The sequence below is a fragment of the Prorops nasuta genome, unplaced genomic scaffold (assembly GCF_024137725.1).
Source record: "Prorops nasuta isolate Cenicafe-Biocafe unplaced genomic scaffold, Cenicafe_Pnas_1.2 PNAS00051, whole genome shotgun sequence".
Taxonomy (NCBI): domain Eukaryota; kingdom Metazoa; phylum Arthropoda; class Insecta; order Hymenoptera; family Bethylidae; genus Prorops; species Prorops nasuta.
In genome coordinates this window covers 780,908-803,601 of record NW_027116848.1, presented here as the reverse complement: position 1 = coordinate 803,601, position 22,694 = coordinate 780,908, and the positions used below count along the sequence as shown (strand labels likewise).

The window sequence follows — 22,694 nt, the reverse complement described above, 5'->3', positions numbered from 1 at the left end:
ATTCACCATTATCTTAATAAATTGATGAGACAACGTTTTAATTTTTAACTCTAGATAAAATTGTTAATCGTCTAAGATCTTGCAAGGTTTCGAAAGGTAGCTATAAACAATTAAAACGTTTAAGCTGCAGTACTATCGATTGTAGATATAACATTACTATCATTTCCTCATCACCTGGCGGTAGATGTTACGATGCGTTTTTTTTAAAGTGGTGTCCCCAGGAGACCTAGTCCACTCTCAAAATTTAAAGCAATTGCTCAAAATGAGCACCTTTTACATTTAGGCAGACTTCTGCCCTTCGCTTTAGAATCCGGGTTGCCTTTTGTACCATATCTGGCGTAAGGCTTTTGAAGGATTCCAAAATCGTATTGCGAACCTCATCTTCTGTGCCACCACGTCTGGGCTCCCCTAAATTTTTAATGTGTACCCATAAAAAAAAATCTAGTGGAGTCAGATCTGGCGAACGAGGAGGCCAGGCGATTGGTTCACCGCGACCTATCCACCTATTTGGAAAAAGGTAATTTAGCCTAAATCGGACATTTGACCGATAATGGGCCGGGGCCCCATCATGCTGGAAAATGATCTCCTTCTGAACTTTCAAAGGCACGTTTTCTAGGAGCACACCAAGTTCATTTTCCAAAAACTCGGCATAAACGTTCCCATTCAGACGAGGAGGGAGAAATACCGGTCCAATCTGTGAAAAACAAAGTTCTTAAAATGTTTCAATTCAATTAATGAATAAATTTGACTGACTACTTGGTTTCCAACTAAGCCAGCCCACACATTTATTGTGTAACGATACTGGAAGGCACCTTCACGAACAGAATGAGGGTTTTCATCCGCCCACTGCTCCAAATTTCTCCTATTAAAAACTCCATTCGGGGTGAATGTGCTTTCATCCGTCCACAAGATTCTGTCGAGAAACGTTTCGTCCCGACAACATTGAGCGAGGGAACCTGGGTTGAATCAATTTGTTAATGTTTCAATGGTAATTTTAAAAAGAGTCATTATTTGTTGTTACATACCTTCGCAAAAGTAAACACGACATACATAGTCATGCGGCGGTAACTGTTGACCCCTTTGGAAATGGAAAGGCCGCAACAGATTTCTGTGCATGATGCGATGCACTGTGAACCGGCTGATATTTACTTGCCGAGATATTTCGGGGATGCTCGACGTAGGATTCTCCTCAATTAAATCAAAAATTTCTTATTCTTCAACAACAGAAGTTGACATAAGTCTTCCTGGCAACTGGCGATGAACTAAGCAACCAGGTTCTCGCATACGCTTAACTGTTTTGAGAATCTTTCGCCTATCAGGAATTCTTCGTTGAGGAAACCGTTCACTATAAATTCGGGCGGCTTCAGCTCCGTTTTCCTGTGCCATGCCGTAGCACACAATCATATCAGTGCATTCTACACTTGAAAACATGCTCGCACTTACAATGATAGTTTCGTGTTAAAAAGATGCTAAGCAGATGAGTGTAATAAATAAACAAGTGAACAAAAATACTAAATATTGCTTTCAACATACAGCTGAAACTATCTTTTGTTTATTTTTCCCTATCTTACCTCTTCCCCCGCTGATGAATTTCATTTCATTGTTTACTCTCTGCTTAGCATCTTTTTAACACGAAACTATCATTGTAAGTGCGAACATGTTTCCAAGTGTAGAATATACTGATATGATTGTGTGCTACGGCATGGCACAGGAAAACGGAGCTGAAGCCGCCCGAATTTATAGTGAACGATTTCCTCAACGAAGAATTCCTGATAGGCGAACGATTCTCAAAACAGTTCAGCGTATGCGAGAAACTGGTTGCTTAGTTCATCGCCAGTTGCCAGGAAGACCTATTTCAACTTCTTTTGTTGAAGAAGAAGAAATTTTTGATTTAATTGAGGAGAATCCTACGTCGAGCATCTCCGAAATATCTCGGCAAGTAAATATCAGCCGGTCCACAGTGCATCGCATCATGCACAGAAATTTGTTGCGGCATTTCCATTTCCAAAGGATTCAACAGTTACTGCCGCATGACTATGTATGTCGTGTTTACTTTTGCGAAGGTAAGTAACAACAAATAATGACTGTTTTTAAAATTACCATTGAAACATTAACAAATTGATTCAACCCAGGTTCCCTCGCTCAATGTTGTCGGGACGAAACGTTTCTCGACAGAATCTTGTGGACGGATGAAAGCACATTCACCCCGAATGGAGTTTTTAATAGGAGAAATTTGGTGCAATGGGCGGATGAAAATCCTCATTCTGTCCGTGAAGGTACATTCCAGTATCGTTACACAATAAATGTGTGGGCTGGCTTAGTAGGAAACCAAGTAGTCAGTCAAATTTATTCATTAATATAATTGAAACATTTTAAGAACTTTGTTTTTCACAGATTGGACCGGTGTTTCTCCCTCCTCGTCTGAATGGGAACGTTTATGCTGAGTTTTTGGAAAATGAACTTGGTGTGCTCCTAGAAAACGTGCCTTTAAAAGTTCAGAAGGAGATCATTTTCCAGCATGATGGGGCCCCGGCCCATTATCGGTCAAATGTCCGATTTAGGCTAAATTACCTTTTTCCAAATAGGTGGATAGGCCGCGGTGAACCAATCGCCTCGCCTCCTCGTTGGCCAGATCTGACTCCCCTAAATTTTTTTTATGGGGACACATTATAAATTTAGTGGAGCCCAGACGTGGTGGCACAGAAGATGAGGTTTGCAATGCGATTTTGGAAGCCTTCAAAAGCCTTACGCCAGATATGGTGCAGAAGGCAACCCGGAATGTAAAGCGAAGGGCAGAAGTCTGCCTAAATGTAAAAGGTACTCATTTTGAGCAATTGCTTTAAATTTTGAGAGTGGACTAGGTCTCCTGGGGACACCACTTTAAAAAAACGCATCGTACTATCTACCGCCAGGTGATGAGGAAATGATAGTAATGTTATATCTACAATCGATAGTACTGCAGTTTAAACGTTTTAATTGTTTATAGCTACCTTCCGAAACCTTGCAAGATCTTAGTCAATTAACAATTTTATCTAGAGTTAAAAATTAAAACATTGTCTCATTAATTTATTAAGATAATGGTGAATCTAAAAGAATGTCAAACAGTATTCGAATGCATGTTTTCGGATTAAAGATAGTTAATAATACGCGTAAGTTTAACGAGAACTGTTCAATTCAAACCCTTGAGAAATTCGGTAGTCAGAATAATAACTGACAATCTCAGCTGAAATACCATAATGGAAAATCAATATCAGCCAAGAACTCACCATTTTTTTTAGTACGGCCTAGCCGATTCAATTGTTATTTATTGGCCAGATTGATCCTCCTTCCTCCCCCTGATTGAACCGCCCTATTGAACCGAACCAATAAGAAAACCGCGGTTTCTAAAATTTCAACCACCGATAACTTTTTAATTAAGGGATGTAGAAAAAAAATGTATAAAGATTTTCTGCTCAGAATCGGCCACTCTATTGAGGTCTTTCGGGTCGGCATCGACTTATGAAATACCCTGTATATTGAAAAATATTAGCAGTATAGAAAATAGAGGTATTAGACACGTTTTATAATCATTATGATATGTAAAAAAGCAAATTTATAAATATTGTTATTATTAATAACATTTCCCAGGAAGCATAACAATTTATGCAAACACTTGGACTAAAAATGCTGTTTCTGATAATCCAGTCCTCGAGCGGTGGTGCACACAAAAATTATAATCCAGATAAAAAAATACGTTCTTATAGGAAATAAAATCTAAGAAACTTTCTTATTGGATCGAAGAAGAGCTAAAATGGCGAATATGGCGAAAAATATTCGTAAAATTTAAAAAACCGGATTTCGTGATTATGAAAAAAACTATAGCTCGCACTGAACACTTTTAAATTGAAAAGTTGTAAATAATATAACAATCTTCCGATTTCTTCCGGCTTGATGAAAAAAGCCTAATCAGTTTTCGAGATAAAAAATGAATAAATTGAAACACTATGTTTTTTTATAATTCCTATAACTTTTTTAAAATTTTGTTCCATCCATTTAATCGTTCCACATATATAGATCTAGAAAAGACTAATATTTTGGTTATTCAATCCACCAAAACTTATTGTTACTTTTGAGATAAAAGTCACTTTAAAAAATAAAAGACGCTTCTGAAAATCGTCTCGTCTTCCTCTATGAAAGGATACAGAGCATTGTTTCCTGTTTTATTTTCTTCGGGAGGATTTATTCTTTCAAAAAATTGACAAAATTTATAGAATTTTATGTAATAAATATCGTAAAATATATTTAATAAAAATATGAAAATTGTAGGAAGTTTTTTCTTCGTAACTTCTTTAATAGGAAACATACGAAAAGAGGCTTTATATTTAATATGAACTTCTTACATTCTTTAACGAATTTATAAAGAAAAATAAGACCTCTACGACTTTCTGGAGCCAAGATAATTAAAATTTGAAATGTTTTTGAAGCGCGTAAACAATTTTAGGCCAGCCATAGAAATGAGCCATTACATCCTTATCACAATGCCCGACGTAGCGATTACCAGCGAGTCCAAACGTATAATTTCGGAAAATTATTAAAAGTAATTACGGTAAATAAATTGAACCTATATATCTTTTTCGAAAATTTAAATATTTAACTTTGTTGACAATAACTCGTAACGCTGTAGGTTTCAAAATACGCCTTGTACAATTATAATGTAGCAAAAAATATTATCTTAGCTCCAGAGGTAGCTGAGAAGGCTCAATATTTTCTTTTAAATTTATTATAAAGTCTGAGAAATAGATCTAAATATAAAACATTTTCATAAGTTTCCCATTAAAAAATTATTAAGAAAGAACTTCACATAATTAAAATTTTTGTTATTTATGTTACAATATATATATTGTAACGTAGTACGACGTTACGAAGCCTATTTCTTTCCACATGGCCCATCCGTGTGGTTTGTCGCCACCCTGCTTCCCCCTATCGGAATATTCGCGTATTATTTCCGACTTAGTTAAGATGCGTGCAGAGTACAGCGGTATAGCACGGCTCGGCGCAGCGTGGTAACAAAGCAGTGAGATCGCGCTCGGCCCACAGTTGTCAATATTGATCCCCCTTTTTTGTACATAGAGTGCGAGAATAAACAATTTCCCGTGTGTCGGTTATGTAGTTCTCTAAATAAGAGTTTGTAATTGCCGCACACGGGAGAAGAGTAAATGATTTAGATAATCGTACGAATTTTATTTTATCTTCCCTTTCCCCTACGTTCCGTCCTTGTTGTACATATTTCCCCCTCTCCCGTTCCGTCCTTGTACTTCCTCGTTCCGCGCAGCACTATACCACCAGCGCTAGCAGTAACCGAAGCATTCAAAGGCCGCGCCACCAGAGGCAGAGCTACCAAACTATCTCTCAGCTTAGCTGCCAACCCAGTTTCATGCCAAATACAGGAATAGATAGAACATGAATCAATCCTGATTATTGATTGGATCAAGAGGATCACACTCCTGTCTGCCATCAATCAAAGTAATTGATTGGCTTAACATGCAAATAAGGAAAGGACGGAACTGGTTAAATCGGAGGAAGACCCGGAAAAAGGACCACTTCTTGTCACGCTACCGACTCCGCTGCCGTGTCTCAGTTTTGTGCCTTGCTGCAGTTATAATTTCGTGGAAGGATTATCCTCGAGATCAACCGAGTTGGAGTACATCGAATAATCACGACTGATTATTTCGAATTGTGGACAAGGACTCGCGAGTGCTGCCAGTGTTACCTAATTCCCATCTTTCCTGAATTCCCGTGACCCAGATCCTTGTTCCCACCATCGGCTAACCCTTATTCTCTTCTTTCGAAACCACCTTCCTTACCTTTCCATTCTTTTTATGTGATTGTATGTGAGCAGAGTGACTGGGCTGTATAATAAGTGTGCGGGAATCCTGGCAGGGTGACCCGATACTTTCTTTGTTCGCGTTTAATTGTTTTGGTGGAATAAAAATTAGTGCTTTTTCTATTTTCTGGGCGAGTTTTATTTCGCCCAATTACAATATATATATATATTGTAACGTGGTGAAATCACGTTACAGAAATTTAGTATATGCAGCTCTCCCCCTTAGTGCCTCCCACGCCCCCCGATATGCCTGCTGATATGTGAGTGTAGTATGATGAACCTTCCGTGGAGGTACCATGTAGTTTCCACAGAAAGAATATTGTAAGTATCGCCCACGGAAGGAGAGTGTATGTTTTTAGGAAATGGTATGATTGGAAATTGGGCGAATGTTTGTAGGATTAGTTGTAAATAGGCTTATACGAATTAAGAATATTTTATTTCAGCTTAAGGAGGTTGATTCCATACGTCTAAAGTCAAAACAGATTTATCGTAGACTCTCTACTGACTAAAGTAGTAAGAGGTTAGATTTGGCAACGTTGCTTCTGTCATAGACAAGAGGTGATCGCCAGTTTTACAAAATAATATTATTTTCAAGTTTTCTGGCTTTTAGTTATTTATAGATATAGGTATTTATGTTGCAATATAGTTTTAATTATAAAATATTCCAAAGGCATCCAAAAATGTTTAAAAATAAGGCATTATAAATGCATTATGTTTCAAGATTAATAAAATGTTTATTAGATATTTAATAAATTATTGTTCAGGTTCTTATTTTGCTTTTATTGTTAAATAACCATCAACTCAAATTCCCTTTCATATATTCAGCATAGATGAATGCTTTTCAAAGAACGCGGGCTACGGCGATTGCGACGTTGCCACTATTTCATGTAATGGAGGTTGACGTTATCAAAAACATCAGTTTCCCGAAGAAAATTTTTTATTTATTGATGGTACAGTTACCAAATCGATATGTTTCAATCTTTCATGTAATCATTAGATATTTATTAACTTTTTTTAAGAGTTTCACACGTTTCTTTTCGTTAATCTTCGCGTATTTCAAGTATGAAGAGAGAAAAAATTTGCCTGCCCATAAGATTACATGTTAAATTATAACAAATTATTTTATTTATTTCTAATTGTATAAGTATCCAAACAATCTAAAAATTAATATAGTGACTTTTCCAATACTACTAAGTTTATACAAATTTTTGTATCAACATCTGTTCATTAATTCTAAATCGGTCCAACCTCCTTAAAAGTAATATTAAGAAGTATCCTCTGCTCCCACATGAGCTAGAAAACTGTTATTCTTCTATCCTTTATTATTCCGTCTCTAATGTATATAGTGTCCTCTCCCTTCAATCTTCTCGTGCTCGTCTGTTTACGCGACTCTTCTGTCGCCCCCTTACCGCATTTCCCCTCCGAAAGCTCCATTGGTTCCTTTCCCCTGCCGTGACGCGCACTGAGCGCGCCGAGCTGCGATTTCCACTACCCGCGCCACCACCGATTCACCGTTACCGACCCCGCACCGCACCACTACCGAAAAGCCACCAAGCAACGCTCGGCAAACGACGCCGCTGAAGAAGAGCCTACGAATACCGGGAACAGCGCGAATACGGATCATAGTCAAATAATCTAATCGATAATTGGCTTGATGATCGTACACATGCGCTATTGCCCTAATAAAGTAGGAGATAACAGGAATATGTGTGAAAATAGGACCCGGCCGATGTCACAAGAGGAAAGTGAGGGGGGACCGGGCCACTACTAGTCTGAACTTTGTGTGACTACTTCTATCCTACGGTTAAGACTGGGCTGGAGCTATCGTTCTGATCCTCTAATCTCTTTGTACGAGAACGAGAAGGGTCATCGCCGAATTTGATAGAGAACGTTGTCTCGTCGATTCGGGTCTCTTCTTCGAATTTGAGAAGTCAGGATCGGAGTGTGGAATCGGGGAACCCGGAGATTCTCGGTCGGAGCGGTCGATTAAGTGTTCCTGTATTAAACCTGCTTTCCTCTCCCTGATTTCATCTCCCTTATGCTCACCCTATGATTGTTTGCCCTGTCACCGCCCCCCCCCCTGTCACGAATTTAGCCACTATGGACTCCCTTCCTTTTACCTGTCTTCCCATTTTTCTGCCCGTCCTTTTTTATTAAGTTAAGTGAGAAATTAGGAAAATAATCTGTGTAGCGTATAATAAGTGTGCGTGAGCATCGCGGGAGGCGCCTCTTTTGTGTTTTATAGGATAAAGTGTTTTGTTTCCGGATATTTTTAGTGTTGTTTGATTATTTGTAGACCCGTAGGTTACAATATATATATATATTTATTACAAAAAAATTCTATAAATTTTTTCAGTATTCTGAAAGAAAATAATCTTACGAATAGAATAAAACTAGAAACAACACTCTGTGATCTTGTTTAGAGCGAGACATGGCGATTTTCATGTGTTTTTTTTTAATGTCTATATCTCGAAAGTAACAATAATTTTTGGTTGATTAAAAAACCATAATATTTGTCATTTTTAGATCTATATATACTACCGCTCAAAAGTCTGAATACAGTAAAGTCAAAATCTACCCATCTTTCACATTTTACATCTTTATTCCAAAAAATACTATATTCAAATTAAGTAATAGTTATTCATCGCCCAAAATTCAAATTCTTTTTTTAGAAGTTTTTGTCTAACATTCGTCTAAGATATTTTGAAGTAGTAAAAAGTAACAATTTTGTATTACAACTGTCATAACTTTTTTAATAATAAAGATATACATCTCTTGCTAGATCCATTTGAAAACTATTGCAAAAATCTTTAATGCCTTGTATATTAAATATTATTATGATATTTCCCTTCCATTTTGGACACAATTGCAGAATGAACAGATATTTGCATTATTTGTCTTTGAGTTATCGACGATTGAACAAGTAAAAGAAGCCTTAAATTAGTTATATCACACACCAAACGAATGATCCTTAAATAACCTTTCGATTGAAACCTGTTACACTTCTGTACCATTATTTGGAATAACGATGTAAAAATAGAAAGATAGGTCTATTTTCACTTTATTATATTTAGATTTTTGAGTGGTAGTGTACATGAAAGATATAAAATAACGAAAACTTAAAAAAGTAATGCACAAATAAGAAAAAAACCGTTTTTTCGTTTCATTTATTTTATATCTCGAATCCGATTAAGCTTTATTCATCAATCCAGAAATAAGCGACAGATGTTTTATTATCTACCACTTTCCTATTTAAGAGTTTTCAGTCCGAACTATAGATTTTTTAATAATTGTGGAAAACCGATTTTTGTAACCTTACCATTTGTTTTCGCCAACTTCCCTATTTCAGCTCGTGTTCGGTTCAACAGAATAGTTCCTTAGAATTTTTTCCTATAAGAACGCATTTTTTTGTCTGGGTTGAAAATTTTGCAATTTTACCACTGTGCCGTCGTTTAATAACTGAAATATAAGTTAGATAACATTAACTATAATAAAAAATTTTATAGGATTTTTTTCTCAAAAGTGGAACTTTCATCTTGAGTTTTCGAATATACTATGATTTCTGAAACACCCTATGTACATTTCTGATTTGTATACGAATAAAACCAATATAGTATTAATAAGGACGGGAATCATATTTTGTCTGAATTTTTACATTTCTGTTTAATTTTTTATTTGTAAATTCAACGATTACAACAAATAGATTGTGCGTATATTTTGTTGCCGAGGAAGTATTAATAGCAGTGAACAAAATGGGCATGTAAATATAGCTTACAATCTATAAAATTTATCAGTTGATACATTATTTTTGCATGCATTGTTAATGATATTCTTTTCGTGTTGTTTTAGTAGTTATATCTTCTTATATAGTTTAGTTAGTAAGCATAACAATTGATTTTTTATATGATTATGTTTGTGATATGAATAATTAATATGTAGTAATGTTATATTCAGGGGATCTGCCAAAGTTAAAAAAAAGATGTATCGTGTTAATATAATCATTTTATTTCCGGGACTTGAATATAAAAATTTATAAAGCACTCAAAACTATCGAGGCTGGTCCCCTGACGCCATAATAGTGCATTAGTTATATCCTGTACTCTTCTGTGATATATCTAATAGCCACAATCGTTATTGGTCGTTTATTAAGAATAAATTTATAATTTAAATAATAATCAGCGACCGATATGTTTTTATTTTTCATTTGTTCTCTGGGTTTTTTGTTGTGCGCTTTCATAATCTAATTATTCTAACATTATTTATAGTCACTTCAACAACATTATTTGGAACCTGGCAGTTCAGCATTTTCATCATACATTTTCTGCGAATCTTCGGTCATCACTGTTACTAAATCACCCACAGCTTTTCCTAAGTCACCTGAAAACATATTTGTTACAATAATTTCTGTATTTACCAATTTTTATTGTTTCTAAGCAAAAATCAGTTAGTATTTTAAAACCCAATAAAGTCGCAAATACTGGAATTTTATAGAGCTTCTCCCCAATAGTTATTTCAGAATCGATGCATTTGGAAAAAAATTGCATTCTTTGCTTTTCGTAAATTACATTATGGTGGTATCTCCTTGACCTTGAAAGGTCATATAAAAGTAATAAGATGGTAAAACCGAGTTTTTAATTTGCAATTTCCATTTCTGTCACATATTTCTGTAGCTTAATATTTAAACAAAAATATAAAACATTATTAGCCTTCTATCGCCCAAATGGACACATTTTATACATCATTTTCAGCGCTACATGGTGTTAAGCGACAAAATCCCTTAATTGCAGTCGCGTAGAGTAAACTAAATTTCGTTATATATGATGCAATAGTTGTGGAAAAATCACTTCGATAATTCACAAATTCCCAGAATCTTTAACACACAAAATACGGTATCGGAAAGAATGGGCACTAGACCTACTTAGACCAATTCGAAATTGATATCCTGAAAACGCAAAATCTCACCAAATGATTGGGCTAGTTCGGTTCTAAATTGGATAATGGTGAAGGGCAGGGTTAGGAGAACAATTATTCCGAGTAAAACGATAAGGATCTTCAAGAACACACGAAAATCATTGGAAAATTAATAAAATCAAGAGACACACTAGTGTCTCGACGGCAAGTACATATAAAATTAGATAATGAAATGTCTATACCGCCGTCGAGGCACTATTCTCTTATACAGCAAGTTTGGCTATCCTAATTTTAAAACCGATTTATCTGCATGAATGATCAATTGTTATGATTTAAGTAAAGCTTTTCTTAAAATAATTTTGAAGAAGCTTTCATTGGAGCCCATGAACATCAAAATCGGTTCACGCAATCCAGAGATCTCATACTCTGCTAGCTATATACATATATGTCGAATATTAAGATTTTCCTCCTTCGTCATCTCCTTCTCCAGATATCTGTATGTTCCGGGCTAAAGTTGGTTGCTAAGGAAAATGATGTCATTTTCACAACGCTTCCAACAAACTATACTCAGCGACCAAACCATATATGGCAGTGAACTCTGTCAAATAAAATCGATATAATTAACCCGGCAAATATGGTGAACTGTAAATTGTAATGTGAGGTTATTTGTATTTAATGCAGTGAGTTATTCATCGTGTTGCAATAATTGCGATATTGCGTCTGTTAAATGTTCAAAATCATAAATAAATTCAATTAACAGTGACAGAAGGAGTTAACATAGTAGTCTAGTAAATCGACCGATTTTGCAAGGTATTCTTCGGGAATTTTTTTGACTACCTAAATGAAGTGCAAAAACTCTGAAAATTTTATATGTTAATAATGCTATATTGAATTATACAAAAAAATATATTTTTTTAATTTTTACGATATTTTATTTAAATTATATGGGTTCAAAGTAGGTGAAAAAAAATAATATGTACTGCTGGCCCTTGAGGTATCTCCAGTTTGGGTAATCGAAAATAAAAAAATGCAATGGATTATTGTTCAGTAGGATTGTCATTCTCTCAGGTAATAGAAAAAATTAATTTGGTTGAAAAATAATAAAATGGCGGACTTCGAAATAAAAAGATACCATTTTTTAGTGTAAATTGAGCTGTAATTTGAAAAGTAATTAATGAAAAACATTGATTCTAGTACCCGCCAGAATTACAGATGTGTAGAACAACCTGTAAAAATTTCAGCCCGATCGGTTCAACAGAAAATCTGTTATGCCTCGGGCCGACCGAGAAAACGTGGTTTCGAGAAAAACGCGTTTAAAGTTTGGCTAACAGAACTTTCATCCTCACACTAATCGTCGATCCCCGGTGCGTGTAACAAGCTTTAAGTCTCTTCATACGTGTCAAACGCGAGTATATCTGGTTATATTCTTTCGTATATCAAAAGGTATACGAAACTTCAAGGAAATATAAAGGTAATGAGTCATAATAGTGAGGAATAACCGTTAGCAGCTGTCGTGCACCTTACAGCGTTCAATTATGCGGCGCTCTCGAAAATATGTTATATCTTTGTTAATATTTTGAATATCGGTTTAAAATTTATACACCATATTCTCATGTTGGTATACTATCGAAATATGAAAAAAAAATTTTTTCGGCCCAAACAACTAGACTACTACCTTAATAGTAATTAAAGGAGTCTCAACGATTAGATAAGTATAATATTACGTATTAAAATAAAGATTAAAGTGTATTTTGTGAGATTTTTTTACAGATTAAATTGCAATGAAATATTTATGTTGGCATTGTTGAGGATCGAACTCTCTGACTGAATTAATTGAAATTGATACAAACAAGATTGACAATGGGAAGTGTACAATGACCGGCAGAAATGGCGTCCCTTGATGCGTTTAGGAACTGCGTTTTAGGATCCTTCACTGTATACTCTATTCTGCTAGGCGGAGAGAGGGGAATTGAACGCGATAACTATAGTAGTTCGTCTATCTCGCTCTAAATGTGTGAGTGCGAGAGAGAGAGAGAGAGAGAGAGCTTTATACGGCATAGCAGGGCAAGCCAGGCGTCCCAAGGCTTATTTCTATCTGTGCCATTGCCTATGGCTATCTCTCTCGCTCGGTAAGAATCATTCGTCCGTCCTTGTTTAGGTCAGTTCTACGCCAATGGATACTCTCTAAAGAAGATTTTCTCAGGCGACACCATTGAAGACTGCGATTACAGCGGGGATTTTAAAATAATGTGCACCTGTCACTGTCAAACGTCAGTATGAAATATTATTGTCACTACACCGTTTGGAGCAATTAACATTATAAGTCTGAATTATTATATGATATTCTGTAATTCACATATATATTTATATGTTATTTAACTTTTAATTTTTTAAACCAATAAGTTATTGTCATTATAGAGGAACCTCATTTAAATATAAGAATATACTGGTTTCCACTTATGTAACTTTTCTTGTAAATATAACATAATTTTAATTAATAAAATTCACTCATTTATTAATCAGACTAAGAAGAGTTATTTCTTTCAAATTTTGACATAAATAAAATAATATCCTAAACTCACACAACAAATTATTATTATGGAAATATTTTTATAATCGTTACACATTGATAATAATATATCTGAATATCCTTCAATTTAAAATAACATTTATATTGAAAAAATCTTGATCAATGGTCATGAAGAGTTCATGGCTCAGTGGCTAGGTCGCTTGCCTCGAAGATTAGATCAAGCCCTTTTGTCAGTGGTTCAAATCCCGCGGGAGATCACTTTTTTTCGTTTTACAAGCATTACTATCTTTTTTTTGTAATTCTTTGGATTCTTTGGAAGATGTAGCAATGTTTCCAAAAAATTACAAAAAAAATAGTAACGCTTGTAAAACGAAAAAAAAAGTTCTCCCGCGGGATTTGAACCGCCGACAAAAAGGCTTGATTTAATCTTCGAGGCAAGCGACCTAGCCACTGAGCCACAACTCTTCATGACCATTGATCAAGATTTCTTCAATGTAAATGACATTTTAAATTGCAGGATATTCAGATATATTATTATCAATGTGTAACGATTATAAAAATATTTCCATAATAATAATTTGTTGTGAAAGTTTAGGATATTATTTTATATATGTCAAAATTTGAAAGAAATAAATCTTCTTAGTCTGATTAATAAATGAGTGAATTTTATTAATTAAAATTATGTTATATTCACAAGAAAAGTTACATAAATGGAAACTAGTTTATTCTTATATTTAAATGAGTTTCTTCTATAATGACAATAACTTATTTGTTTAAAAAATTAAAAGTAAATTAACATATATACATATATATATATATATATGAATTACACAATATCATATAATAATCCAGACTTATAATGTTAAATGCACCAAACGGTGTAAGTGACAATAAATTTTCATATTGACGTTTGACAGTGACAGGTCCACATTATTTTAAAATCTCCGCTGTAATCGCAATCTTCAATGGTGTCGCTTGAGAAAATCTTCTTTAGAGAGTATCCATTGGCGTAGAACTGGCCTAAATAAGGACGGACGAATGATTCTTACCGAGCGAGAGAGATAGCCATAGGCAATGGCTCAGATAGAAATAAGCATTGGGACGCCTGGCTTGCCCTGCTATGCCGTATAAAGCTCTCTCTCTCTCTCTCTCGCACTCACGCATTTAGAGCGAGATAGACGAATTACTATAGTTATAGCGTTCCATTCCCCTATCTCCACCTAGCAGAATAGAGTATACAGTGAAGGATCCTAAAACGCGGTTCCTAAACGCATCAAGGGACGCCATTTCTGCCGGTCATTGTACGTTCAACATTCAGATACATGAGTAGTATATCTATGTCACCATACCGACCGTGTGAATTTCTGAACTTACTTTTTCCCTTAGATCCCATTGGCGCCGCCTGGCGGTGAGTATAGTAAATTTTTTTGGTGGTGGCGCCTGGCGGCTTGTCTAGTAATTATTAATTAAATGGCGGCGCGGCTAGGTGACGGCGTGCGCGAGGGCCCCAGCCCCCGCTGCAACCCGGGGCTGTGAGAGTGGGTATATTTAAAAAGTATGTTTAAAAAAGTTGGATATTTTTTTTGGGGGGTTGGTATTGCTGGAGGGGGAGCGAGTTTGTTCCTGCCTCTGTTACTCTAATAAAAAAGATACTGTGAACTAATGGTTCATACTTGTAAGGTGGTGTGGCCGAGCGGTCTAAGGCCGCATGTGCACGCGTGAAAGCGTGCGCGCATCATCGGTTATCACCTCCGGCACGTGTTTTAAGGATGCAAGTATGATTTTCCGCTTTCTTTCTCTCTCTTGTTTGTGGTTTTTCAGAGAGAGAGAGAGAGAGAGAGATGTATATAAAGGTAACCCATTTCCATCCTTGAAAAGTTTAAAACAGGATACGACTGCGTATAATCATTTGGTACAATCTAATGATAATTAATTTCTCTCTCTATTGCGCGTAGATTTTTCATCCGGTCTATTGGTTTTTATTTAAAAATAAAATGATTATGATAAGAGAGTTAACCACTCATCCTCGGGAAAAGATAAATATTGTCCTTCAAAACACGTGTAGCGCCTTTTATCCTTGAAAAAGTTTAAAGCAGGATACGCATGCGTATAATCATTTGGTGCAATCTGATGATAAATAATTTCTCTCTCTATTGCGCGTAGATTTTTCATCCGGTCTATTGGTTTCTTTATTTAAAAATAAAATGATTATGATAAGAGAGTTAACCACCCATCCTCGGGAAAAGATAAATATTATCCTTCAAAACACGTGTAGCTCCTTTGTCCTTGAAAAAGTTTAAAACAGGATACACGTGCGTATAATCATTTGGTGCAATCTAATGATAATTAATTTCTCTTTCTATTATGCGTAGATTTTTTGTCCGGTCTATTGGTTTCTTTATTTAAAAATAAAATGATTATGATAAGAGAGTTAATCACCCATCCTCGGGAAAAGATAAATATTGTCCTTCAAAACACGTGTAGCTCCTTTTATCCTTGAAAAAGTTTAAAACAGGATACGCGTGCGTATATTCATTTGGTGCAATCTAATGATAATTAATTTCTCTCTCTATTGTGCGTAAATTTTTCATCCGGTTTATTGATTTTTTATTTAAAAATAAAATGATTATGATAAGAGAGTTAATCACCCATCCTCGGGAAAAGATAAATATTGTTCTTCAAACACGTGTAGCTCCTTTTATCCTTGAAAAGGTTAAAACAGGATACGCGTGCGTATAATCATTTAGTATAATCTAAATTCTAATTAATTTTCTATCGTGTGTAGGTTTTATCATCCTGTCTAATGATCTTTTTTTATTTAAAGTAAAAAAATAATTATGATTAGAGAGAGTTAGCCACTCATCATTCTCGGGAAAAGATATAGTCCTTAACAAAACACATGTAGCTCCTTATATTCTTAAAATGAAGAGAGAGAGAGAGAGAGAGAGAGAGAGAGAGTGGGGGGAGATTAAAAGAATGTGATAATATTGACCACAAAATTATTATGTATGGGTCATGGGTTCAAATACTCCCCCACCTTAAAACCATTCAAATTTCATATGTATGCATCAGTTGTCGATATAACTCACTTTGAGTTAGACGTATAAACGATTGAGTGAATTGAAAAGTCTAGATATTTATTCATAAGAGAGAGAAAGTGAAAAACAGTGTTATTGAAGAAGAGAGAGAGAGAGAGAGAGAGAGAGAAAATGAGTGGAAATCCAAGGAAGAAAGATTTGTATTCGTTGAGTGTAAATAGAGTGAGAAACATATTTGTACCAAATATTCGACTATACCATGAATATCAGCTAACTAAAATTTCAAAGGTTATAACGAGGTATGGTTAGCAAATACAATTAATGTTAAACACTGTAGAATGTCTTCGACTACCATTGAAAATAAGTCGAAATATACTGGAGAATCATCCAGAGATCTTTGATGAAATCTGTGAAACACTTGAAAAATGTAAAAAAGTGAATATCAAATTTGAAGATCTAACGAGAAAAACTTTTAAATTTCACATATATCAAGAGAAAAGGTTGTTAAACAAAAAGAATGATTACGATGAAAACACAGAAGGCAATGGAGCTTCTGGAGTCGAAAGAGTTGTAGGAGAGGGAGGAGAAGAAGAGGAGGGAGAAGAAAAGAAAGAGTATTTAAATATGATGTATCAAATTAAAACTTACAGTAAGTATTAAGAGTATATGGTATAAATGTTTTAAAATAACTTGTTTTGTTTCTTTGTTATTTCATTCTCTCTCTTTATTTTACAGATTAAAGGTTTTTCTCCCTCTTCCCCCATCAATCTTGGACATCAAATGTGTAATCAGTGTTTGACGTAAATCACACACACACACACAACGCCCACACGTTTGCATTGTATAAAAATAAAAAAATTTATTCCTCTGATTTTAGTATATTATTTACTCTCATGTGTTACTGTTGTGTCTTAAAATGAATTTCCTACGTAAATTCACAGTTATATCAATATTCTCTCTATGGGTTGTGTTTTGTGATAATAATAGTACTTTTATTTCAAATTATTTAACAAAATATGGTTATATTAGCAATGGAAATTTCAATAATAACAATGGTATGGCATTAAATGCTGCGGATAATGAAATCTATAAACATGGATTAAGAGTTTTTAAGCAAAATTTTATATTAGCCGAGGATAGTACGACCGAAGAAATTATTGATTTCATGCAAAGACCCCGATGTGGATTAGGAGAATTTTTGCAAAATAATGATTTGGAAGAGAACAGATGGTGTAAAAAGGAATTATCGTGGTATTTTCATGTAGCTAGTATACCTCAATTGGAAACTGCACATGAAGTATTTCATCAATGGTCAATTGTGACAAATTTAACTTTTAAAGAAGTACAAGAGAAAAGTAAAGCAGAGATAATTATTTCATTTCAAAGTGTTAATCATAACTTTGTTTATGATTCAACAAAATGTGATGCTAGATTAGGAGGTCAGGTTGTGGGACATGCATATTTTCCTGATAAACTACATCAGAGAAAAGAAATTCATTTATATATGGATAAAAAACAATGGTTTTTTGGTTTAGGACCGTACAATTAACATTTGAATAGTTTATATTGGATTTTAATGCATGAAGTTGGACACAGTTTAGGCTTACATCATGATACATATGGACATATAATGCATCCTTATGTTCAACACCACGATACTACGAATGGATCACCTTTTAATACAGTAGATTTAAATAATATTAATAATTTATATAAATCGGGCGAGGGAGTAAAAAATAGTCCAATGATTCCAACAACAAATGAAAATGTAACACAGCGAAGAAAGAAAACTTTTACCACCATTAATCCTACTTCAGATAAAAAACCACAATCAGAGGAAGAAGATGTTGCAAATTTTAACACAATTTGTAAATTACCTGCGAGTGATTTTCTCTATTTTATTCATAGTAAAAGACTTTTTGTTATTTATAAACAATGGTTTTGGTCCTTTGACATGAATTCAAAAGAATTTAAAAATCCACAATTAATTAAAAATTGGCTTAAATTTTTACCCTCGGACTTCAAATCAATTAAAGCTATACATGAAGTATCATTAGATGAGATTGCCGTATATTCTGATAATTATGTTTATGTTTTTAATGCAAAATCTTTGAAACTTATTAATGGCTATCCAAAAACGTTTCAACAACTTTTTGGAAGTGAAGTACCATATGATGGAATTCAGGCAGCTGTTTTAAGTAATATGGGTACTATCTTCGTTATCGTTGATAATAATTATGTGAAAATATTCAAGAATTGCGCACTTTTTAAGGATATAAGCTATGGTATACTGAATGAAGTATTTCCAACAATTTTCCATTCCAACAGTAAAATGTCAATATTTAAGTTTAACAACGGTAAGATTTATATAATTCAGGATGGTAATTATCGAGAATTCGATGAATTTCGGAATATTATTACAAAGACTGACAAATTTGATCTATCATTATTTGGAATAGAGTGTCCAACGTACTCCGTAGTTGATAAATTAAAAAATTTAATGGAAAGTTTGTTTGATTTTTATTCATATAAATTAAGAAAAAATAATAAGAATAATGATGGTGAGAAAGAATCAATAAATCAAATTAGTCCATATATTAAAACTTTTAACTCTATAAATGACACACACGATTACATTGCTTCAAAGTATGTTATATAATCTACTTCTAACCGCATATCTAATATTTCCCCACTTTTTATTTCTCCCCCTTATAACTTATTCTATTCTCCCACTAATGTTTTTTGTTAGTATAGAAGAATATATGTATAAAATATTTCTTTAATCGTATAAGAGTTTCAGTTTTTTTACGACGGTTGCTGTGCTAAGATTAAATATTGAAACGGTTAAAATGAGTGACGACTTACATACTTTTATATTGAGAATTGAGAAGAATCTTACGGAACAATTAACATTAATTCATACTGTTATTGAAAAACAAAAATGGATGAGAGAATGTGATGAATTTATTGAAAATCTTGTAGAATATTTGAAAAGTGTTGATGAAAAGAAGCATACAATAAGTATAGGATTGCAACAACATATTTTGGCGACAATTACAAAATTTAAAAGTTATAAGAAAATTTTATTATATAATTTTTGGTCAGGTGGTGGTAATAGTGGTAATAGTAGTAGTGAAATAAAAAAATCATCATTAAATAATGTTTGCCGTTGGGAAAATGTAGAGTCTGCTTTTGAAAAGAGAATTATTACTGGTTTAGTAGTAAATATCCTACACGTTGATCCACATAGATTTTTATTGGATATTAAAGAAATGGTAATTGATAAAATTACATATTATTTGGAACAATATAATTCTATAAAGGTAAATGCTATTTTTAATGCTGAGTTTATTATATCTAATATGAATAAATCTAGTTTGGAAGTTAAAAGCTTCCAAATGAGAAATAACATTTTATTGAATACCAGTGATTTGGAGAAATGGTATATGAATAACATTGTCAGTTCAAATTTAACATCTCTGGAAGAATTTCAAGAACGTGACAGTGGGTGGGCCTTATCAAAAATTTTAAATTTCGTAATAAATATTAACAAGTGTAAATTACTAAGAGGAGAACATTGGATGAATCTTCCGTTAGAAATACGAAAAAAACGAATAATTGTGGATGTTCAATCTAACGATGTTAAATGTTTTATATGGGCTATTGTGGCTGCTTTATATCCAAAACACAACAATGACTGCAGTTCTTTTAAGGATAATCCTCATTATCTTGATGTTTTGAATTGCGATGGAATAAAATTTCCCATGACTTTAAATCAAATTAAAAAATTTGAAACAAATAACAATTTAACTATTAATGTATTCATATACGACGAAAATAAGAAACAATATTTACCACTTCGTTTAAGTAAAAATTTTGATGATGACGAAAATCATACGAGAAAAAAACACATTGATTTACTTCTGTGGAAAGATATTCATTTTGTTTGGATTAAAAATTTATCAGGTTTACTATCTAAACAACTAAGCAAGAATAGGCACAAAAAATATATCTGTAACAGGTAAATATTTCTTATAAAATTAACAATACATATACATATTTTACGTTATATATATTTTTTTTTAAACAGATGTCTACATTATTTCCTATCAAAGGAGAAATTAAATCATCATTATAAGGATTGTAAAAGACACAACGATTTATGATACAGCTACCACATGAAGATGAAAAATGGATATATTTTAAACAATTTTATCGTAAAATTCAATTACCGTATATTATGTATGCTGATTTTGAATGCATTTTAGAAAAAATAGAGAATATTGATAATGAGAACAACAGTAAAATGAATACCGGTATATATAAATATCAAAAACATATACCATGCAGTATTAGATATTATTTTCATTCAAATTTAAATAAAGAATCATGTATATATCAATTTTATAGAGGAGTTAATTGTATGAAATGGTTTATCATTGAGCTAAAGAAGATAATTGAACAATGTATATGTAATATGAACATTCCTATGAATGAATTAACTAAACTAGAAAAGTTATAATTTTTTAAGGCAACAAAATGTTATTTATGTGAGAAAGATTTTCTTGAAAATGATGAAAAGGTAAAAGATCATTGTCATTTAACTGGTATATTTAGAGGAGCGGCACATAGTACATGTAATTTAAATTATCGTGATTCCCAATTATACCAATATTTTTTCATAACTTAAATAATTATGATGCACATTTTTTAATAGAAGACGTAGCTTTATTATTAAATGGTATTACTAAAGTAATTGCTTTAAACACTGAAAGATATGTTGGAATTATGAAAACAGTTAAGATTCATGAAAACAAAAAAAATTTACAAATACGATTTATTGATTCATACAGATTCCTAAATACATCGCTTAGTAAACTATCGCAAACATTGTGTAAAATTGATATGAAAATTGTGAGAGAAAATTTTATGAATAATACTGAGTTTGAATTAGTTACGCAAAAAGGTGTATTTCCATATGATTATCTTGACAGTTGGGATAAATTTGAAGATACTACATTACCAAAATATGAAGAGTTTTATAATGAATTAAGTTCATGTAATATAACATTAGAGGAATATGAACCTGCGAAAAAAGTATGGAAATTTTTTAACATTAAAAATTTAGGTGAATATAGTGATCTCTATTTAAAAACTGATGCTCTTCTATTAGCCGATATATTTCAAACTTTTAGAATGAATTGTTTATCAAGTTATGGATTAGATCCTGCTTATTATTTTACTCTCCCGAGTTTTACCTAGAATGCAATGTTAAAGTTTACAAATATAAAACTAGAACTATTAACAGATATTGATAAGGTAATGTTTATTAAGCGAGGTATACGAGGTGGTATTAGTCAATGTTGTAAGAGACATTCTGTGGCAAATAATAAGTATATGCATCATCTTTATGATCCTATGAAGGATGATGTTTATTTCATGTATTTTGATGTTAATAATTTATATGGATGGGCAATGTCACAAGCATTACCATATGCGGAATTCAAATGGGTTGATAATTGTGAGAATTTTGATGTTAATAACATAGACACAAATTCTACATTAGGTTATATACAGGGTCTTTTCCTAACAGCGGAGCATAGGAGATTCGTGTTAGTTGACTATAGCACTCGGAATGATCGAATCTGAGAGCGCTGATTGGTTAATATTGCGTAGTACCAACATATAATAGGCCGTTACCAATAGTTGGATACAAAAAATGAGATTCATCCGCCATATTGGTGTGGAGAATGTTTACATGCTAATCCTAACAGAAGGAGGTGTAAAATGGAGTAATGTGAAATGGTAAGGTTACTAAAGTAAATATTGAAAATAATGAATGGAAAGTACGAATAATCTTCACTTTCATTCAAAGCATTCAATTTTTACTTTAGTAACGACAACATTTGACATTTTTCCATTTTACACCTCTTTCTGCTACGATCAGCATGTAAACATTTCTCCACACCAAAATGGCAGAAGAATCTCATTTTTTGTATCCAACTATTTGTAACGGCCTATTATATGTTGGTACTACGCAATATTGACCAATCAGCGCTCTCAGATTCGATCATTCCGAGTGCAATAGTCAACTAACACGAATCTCCTATGCTCCGCTGTTAGGAAAAGACCCTGTATTAGAAGTCGATTTAAAATATCCGCAAAGTATTCATAATTCTCATATAGATTTACCATTTTGTCCTACTCATGATTTATCACCGTTAAATAGTAAACATAAGAAGCTTTTAACAACGTTATACGATAAGAAAAGATACGTTATATACATTAGAATGTTGAAAACATGCTTAAAACATGGTCTTTAACTGGATAAAATACATCGTATTTTACAATT

General features: G+C 33.3%; 2 protein-coding genes across 6 annotated transcripts in view; both read right to left on the bottom strand.

Moving 5' to 3' along the window:
* Window positions 1–244: 244 nt before the first annotated feature.
* Window positions 245–1,116, bottom strand: LOC136784306 (histone-lysine N-methyltransferase SETMAR-like). The gene is made up of 4 exons (XM_066744886.1): window positions 1,026–1,116; window positions 757–956; window positions 546–694; window positions 245–503 (listed from the first exon to the last, which is right to left on the bottom strand). The coding sequence occupies exons 1-4, from the start codon at window positions 1,114–1,116 to the stop codon at window positions 245–247; spliced, it is 699 nt and encodes a 232-aa protein (XP_066600983.1).
* Window positions 1,117–9,847: 8,731 nt separating this feature from the next.
* LOC136784284 (dystrophin-like) overlaps window positions 9,848–22,694 on the bottom strand; it is a 384,172-nt gene continuing 371,325 nt past the window's right edge. For all 5 annotated transcript variants that reach the window (XM_066744866.1, XM_066744864.1, XM_066744863.1 and 2 more), the window contains exon 12: window positions 9,848–10,240. In XM_066744866.1, coding sequence (XP_066600963.1) covers window positions 10,143–10,240 — 98 coding nt within the window. In that variant the 3' untranslated portion in view covers window positions 9,848–10,142. The remainder of the gene's footprint in view (window positions 10,241–22,694) is intronic.

Bases quoted from the DNA above. Each gene is read 5' to 3' on its own strand.
- LOC136784306 (XM_066744886.1), bottom strand. From the start codon at position 1,116: ATGCACAGAAATCTGTTGCGGCCTTTCCATTTCCAAAGGGGTCAACAG. The intron at 957-1,025 runs GTATGTAACAAC...GATTCAACCCAG, and splicing joins TCGTGTTTACTTTTGCGAAG to GTTCCCTCGCTCAATGTTGT. The intron at 504-545 runs GTCAAATGTCCG...TTTTCCAAATAG, and splicing joins GGGGCCCCGGCCCATTATCG to GTGGATAGGTCGCGGTGAAC.